At 44.4% G+C, this 6,156-nt stretch overlaps 1 protein-coding gene across 1 annotated transcript in view; it reads left to right on the top strand.

Moving 5' to 3' along the window:
* Positions 1-6,156, top strand: part of LOC103131801 (cadherin-13-like) — a 93,656-nt gene that overhangs the window by 41,111 nt on the left and 46,389 nt on the right. The window contains exon 4 of the mRNA XM_016666919.1: positions 874-1,018. Coding sequence (XP_016522405.1) covers positions 874-1,018 — 145 coding nt within the window. The remainder of the gene's footprint in view (positions 1-873; positions 1,019-6,156) is intronic.

Raw genomic sequence — 6,156 nt, 5'->3', positions numbered from 1 at the left:
CTGGGTCCTCTGGGCCAACCGGGTCCACCGGTTCAACGGGTCAACTGGGTCCACCGGTTCAACTGGGTCCAACGGGCCAACCGGGTCCACCGGTTCAACGGGTCCTCCGGTGCAGCGGGTCCACGGGGCCAACTGGGTCCACTGGGCCAACCGGGTCCACCGGTTCAACGGGTCAACTGGGTCCACCGGTTCAACTGGGTCCAACGGGCCAACCGGGTCCACCGGTTCAACGGGTCCACCGGTTCAACGGGTCCACAGGGCCAACTGGGTCCACTGGGCCAACCGGGTCCACCGGTTCAACGGGTCAACTGGGTCCACCGGTTCAACTGGGTCCAACGGGCCAACCGGGTCCACCGGTTCAACGGGTCCACCGGTTCAACGGGTCCACAGGGCCAACTGGGTCCACAGGGCCAACTGGGACCACCGGGTCCAACCGGGCCCACCGGGTCCAACCGGGTCCACCCAGCACAGCTTAGTGGCATCTCTCTAAGCCGACACCAGGAAACCAGCAGTTGCTTCCCAGGTCATTTAGTTTAATGTCTGGCCTTTTACCAAGCGCCGTCTGTAAATGTGGAGCCTGATTGGTAGAGATTTGTAATCCGGTTGTTGTTCCAGCTGCCACCAGCCTCTGGCAGCACAGACAGAACAAATGCAGCTGTGTTTGATGTTCCTGTCGGTATTTGCTCCCTCAGGCAGCCGTCACTGACTCAGGAAGCCGCTGGAACCTGAAGGTCAGGCTCTGTATAGACGGTCAAACTTTTATTGGAGACTCAGTGGGACGACTGGTGGGACGCGCTGGGGAACATGCAGTAGCTCCAGTAAAAACATGTTTTTACAAGGGAATAAAATCTGTTGCTGTTTTCTTCCTCACAGCTGGAGGTTTCCACCACAGACTCCTCTGGGAACGTCCTGGAGGGACCCGTCATACTGGTCATCACCGTCATCGACCAAAACGACAACCGGCCCATCTTCAAGGAGTCCCTCTACACAGGAGAGGTGCTGGAGGGATCGCCCACAGGTCGGTCACACACTCCGGGGTTTTACTGGTTTTACTGGGCAGCCATGTTTCATTCAGGTCTGCTGGACCCGAGTTGTTCCAGAGCTGAATCTTCTTTATAGATCTGCTCTATGAAATAAATCTGCAAATCCTCCATAAATAATTCGGAGTTATGTTCTATAGAAATAGCCATGAACCGATGCTGATTAGTGTTTCTACAGATCCAACTGAGCTGGACTGGTTCCACCTCTGATCAGAACCATAAACTGGGTAGAATAACGAGCTCAGAACCTTTTGGGTTGATCCAGGAGACGTTTGCTCCTGTCCTTCATGGATTTTTTTCTGACTGATTTGAGGACAATCATATTTGTTCACCTACCTTCCTGGACTTTCAGTCCCTTTCAATCCGACTCCAGTCCGTCTGCTCAGAGAGTCCGGTTTGGTTGGTGAGATTTGAATGCTAATCGACCTCTGACCTCTAACCTCTGGTCCTCTGGTCCTCCAAACCTCAGTCTGGGTTCGGTTTGAATGTGAACACCAAGCAGACCGCAGACCTTTCCAACAGCAGGAAGTGGACTACAGTGCAGGGCATTCTGGGTAAATACAACCAAAGCTAACGTGTTAGCCTAGCGCTAGCAGCAGAAATGGCTCCTGGTCTTTAGCCTAAACAGAAATCCTCCAACCGCTAAAATCCTCCATCTTGTTTCCATCTGGTGAAGAAGGAAGTTGCTCTCAGTGTCTTCAGGGGTTTTTGTGTCGTTTCCTTCAGTGGATCTTGGTGCAGCGCCCCCACAGGCCAGGAGGGGAACAGGTTGGTTTGACTCAGAGCAGCTGGAGGTGGAGCAGATGATGGAGTTTTTGTCTGACATCTAGTTGCCTTTATTAACCTGTTGTGTGTTTTTAGCCGTTTTTCTGAACTGGTTTAGCTTTAGATTTTTTCTGAACCTTTTTCTGTTTTAAATGTAGAATAAATCAGGGAAACTGGAGCCTCTTTCGGCTGCTGCGGTTGCATGATTGTGTGTGTTCTTTAAAGCTGTGAAAATGATAATTTGGTTCCTTTCTTCGCTGAGCATGGGAGATTTATCCAGCTCACAATGCTTCCCGTGTTTAACATGATGCTGTGTGGGGGAGTTTCTGCTCATGCGACCCGGCTCCACTGCAGAGCCAGGGGATGTTTGGCTGCTGAATGATATCCTGTTCATGCTCAAGTCTTTATGTTTCATTTGACTTGACATGAAAATTGGTCTCTTTAGAGGAGATTTTTTCACTCCTGATCGACTCCAAACCGCGCCGCCTTCAGAGGAGAGACGGTGGTGATTTATCTCGCCGCCTGCTGAAAACTATTCTTCTCGCTCATACTGTGCTTCCAACTGTCATAGTTACACTACATGGAGCTGAGGATTAAATTAGAAGAAATCAATTGCTTTTCACTGCCAGCACCTATTGTTCACCTAGAAAACAATTATCTTGATTCACTTCAAAAATGCCCTTTGGGTTTTCAATTCATTGCTCTTATAATTTCTGTAGAGATCCTTCTGCTGCATGCAGGACTGTAAAATAAAGAGATAAGATAAAAACCACAGGCTCCATAATGCTTCTTCCTGTTTTTCCTCTGAACATCTTTACCACCAAAAACATTTATTAACGTTAATAATCAGCAGAAAACACAGGTTAGCTCCAAGCTAGTAGCATCATAAATTCACATTAAACTGGAGATGAAGATCAGGTCAAAGTGGAAGACAAACTAAACTTCATTCAGTCAGAATGCAGCATGTTGTTCCAGGCAAGTTTATCCCATAAAATTCATGTTTTCCTGACATTCTGATTAGTTTTCTGCCAATTAAATCACAGCTGCTCTGGACATCATGAAGACTAACCACGTTTTCCATTTATTTAGAATAATCTGTAATTATTTAGCTGTTTTTATGTATTAATGAGTATTTATTGTCTGTTTGGGTCCAAGACAGTAAGTCCATTATGTTCTATTCAGCAGAAAGTTTTAGAAATGAATGTTTTTCATGAGGTTCTGACCCAGTCTCTGGTTCTGCCCTTGTGATCAATGTTTCTTTTTTTGTTGCATTTTATGCTTCATTTATTTGGATTTGTTCAAGTTGACAGAAACTTTTCTGAGATGTTTTTATATAAAATGTCTAAATCTCTGAACTATTTCTGTGCTTGGCAGAGGTGAGCCGATCGATCTGCCACCGATCGATCGGTGATTGGTGATCGATCGCTGTCTCTTGTTGCCGATCACAAACCGATCACCTGCATCTCCCTTCTCAGCCTGCAGCTGCTCTCCTGTAGTGAGGAACTTTAACTGATTGGGGACGTTTGTGTGTTGCGGTGCAGAATTACCTCAGGGTGAAGCACGACACAACGCACCAACACCACGAATCTAATATGACATTAAAAACAAGAACTTGACTGATTTGGCTGCATCAGTGCAGGAACCAAAGACATCCATCAGCAGGTAGAGCAGCGCGGCTACCGACACTCACCGGATTAGCATCACGGTCAGAAAGCTAAAATAACCCCAACAATAATTCAAGTCTTGGAGCTGCAGAGTGAGACGCCGGTTCTGGTTCTGGTTCTGCTGTCGGACCGCTGCTACTGATGGTAATATTTCCCAGACGGGCTCAGCCTCCAGACGGTGAGCTCTCACAGCGAGCAGCTGCAGCAGGAGCTGAAAACAACAACAAAAAGATTTTACATGTGTATTAAAATGTTTAAATTAGGTGAATTTATTGACAGATAATTTTTCCATTTTGCCAGATAACATAGAATCATTTATGCCTAAAGGGAAAACTAACAGCCAATCTAGTGATCAGTGATCAGCCTCATAGATGATTGGTATCGGAATCGGCAGCAACAAACCTGATCAGAGCGTCAAAAGTTTTTAATACATATATTCATATGTATCTGTTGCTTTTAGGGCCATTTTGAAAGAAAATTGATTTCATTAATAATTGGGAAAACGAGCTGCTGCAGCATTTGTGAACACTGAGTTTGTATTTCACTGGAACAGACAGAATGAACTCAATCATCTAAAAATCTGAAATTACAAACGTTGTCATGAAAATCTGTCATTTCTTTGACCTTCTGAAGGCCTGGATGATCTGACTGCAGATATTTGCTCTTTGTGGAAAGTGAACCTCTGCAGATTCAGCACCAGTGAGTGAAAACTCATTTAATATGTTAAATCTGTCAAAACCTCCTTTTAAACTTGAAAGAATTAAAATAAGTTTTAACTGAAGTTGTATGAAAATCAGAGACAGACGAACTTAAATCCTGACAAAAACGTCTGGAAATGATCATCTTTGGTCTTCAGAATATTTTCTTGGTAAAACTTGATTTTAGAAACGTTTCCTCCTTCTGTTTCCCTGCAGTCTTGCAGAGTTGCTTTTCTTTAATGGTTCTTTTCTTTCTGAAAACTTGGATTGAATAAAACCTGAGAGTAAATAAATGAAGCTCCTTGTCATGCATTGCGCTGGTGTGTGTGTTCTCTGCAGCAGCGCGGTGTGTGTTACAGTGTGGTGAGTGGTGGCTGGGCAGCAGGGGAAGCTGTAGGGAGGAATGTCACAGCGCTCTGACATTTCTGTGCAAACTGATAAGAAAGAGCCGAGAGCCCAGACTCCTGGCAGGCCTCCTGCTTCCTCCTCCTCTCTTTGTTTGGCTTCTTTTCCTCTTTCACTCCATTCTGCCTCCAACACTGCTCCCCCAAACTCTTCATATTTACATTTGTTATTTCGATCCTTTTTACTTTGACTTTATTTATTGACATTTTGGCAGGATTATTGGAGACTTTATTCAACTTGTTCTCCTGAAAGCGCTTCAAAATGTTGAATGTTTTTTATATGAGATTAACTGGAGCTTCATATTAAATAATAAAGGTTCTGAAAGCTTTGACTTGTAGCTGCAGGCCATCCTGACCCATTACAGAAGATCTGCTCACCAAGCGAAGCTTCGCTGTTCATTAAACGCTGTGATGCTCCAGAGTCACTGCAAGCTCTTCATCACCGGGATTCTGGGTCCAGAACCTTGTCTGGATCCAGATTGATCTTTTCTGTTCTCATTATGCACATTAATTAGGAAATCTGCCGTTAATATCCAGTAAATCTGAGCAGATTGGAGATGAGAAGCCGACCCAGAGCATCCTTTTTAGATCCTCGTATTTCCAGCCAGTAAAGACGCTGCAGGTTGAATCTTCCTCCTAATGGGAACGGTCTGGTTCTGAAGCTGGTTCTGAAGCGACCCGCTGAGTGGAAGAGTAAGAACAGCTTAGAAAGGAACTCGGAGGCCAAGTGCTGGTCGGCCTGCAGCTGCAGCTCCACCTGTCATCCAGAACCTTCACCGGACTCCTCCGTTCTCCGCCCCGAAACCTTTTTCTCTTCTGAAGAGAGAAAATGAAGATTTAATTCAGACTCTGTTTATATGAGTTTAAATGTTAGAATGTGAGACTTGAAGCAGGTCCAAAGATTCTTTAAAATAATAATAAGACTGCAGAGGGGAGTGAGCTAACGCTACCATCTGGCATCAGACGGGATATTTATGTCTGAGCTGCTTCCTGTTTACATGAAGTTTATCATGTAAACAGGGACAGTTTACATGATAGTTTACTAATTATAAAGTTCTGTGTGAACTTCATTCTAATTATAGATGTGAGCATGAAGAGGTTACGACCCCATGCTGTGATGTCATTCTGACTAAATGTGTTAATTAAAAATGACTAAAGGAAAAGTTCAGAGATGTTGTTTGTTCTGAATGTTGTCATGGCTGGACATGATTTAACGTGAATGATGAGGTTATTGTTTTGTATTTTAGTTGGTTTGATCATTTCTGCTGGTGTTTCACTCAGCAAGGGCGTAGGAACGAGTCTGTCATTGGGGGGGGCGCATATTGGAAACCTGACAGATCAGTAAATATCTTAAGCAGAAATGTCAAACTATTTATGCCATCAACATATCAGTAATGCGTTACTCTAATCTGACCCTTGTTTCAGTAACAAGTATTCTAACACGTTACTATTTACAATCCAATAATCAGATTAAAGTCATGCATAGTATAATGACTGTCATTCCAGGATGGATGAACACTCACTTTAGCATTTGCCTCTCACAATTAGCAAGCTAAATACTCTGGTAGCACAGACAGGCTAACAG

This window comes from Poecilia formosa, unplaced genomic scaffold (genome assembly GCF_000485575.1).
Source record: "Poecilia formosa unplaced genomic scaffold, Poecilia_formosa-5.1.2 Scaffold841, whole genome shotgun sequence".
In the NCBI taxonomy this organism is placed as follows: domain Eukaryota; kingdom Metazoa; phylum Chordata; class Actinopteri; order Cyprinodontiformes; family Poeciliidae; genus Poecilia; species Poecilia formosa.
The sequence above is the reverse complement of the archived record's forward strand: the minus strand, read 5'-3'. Positions and strand labels throughout refer to the sequence as shown.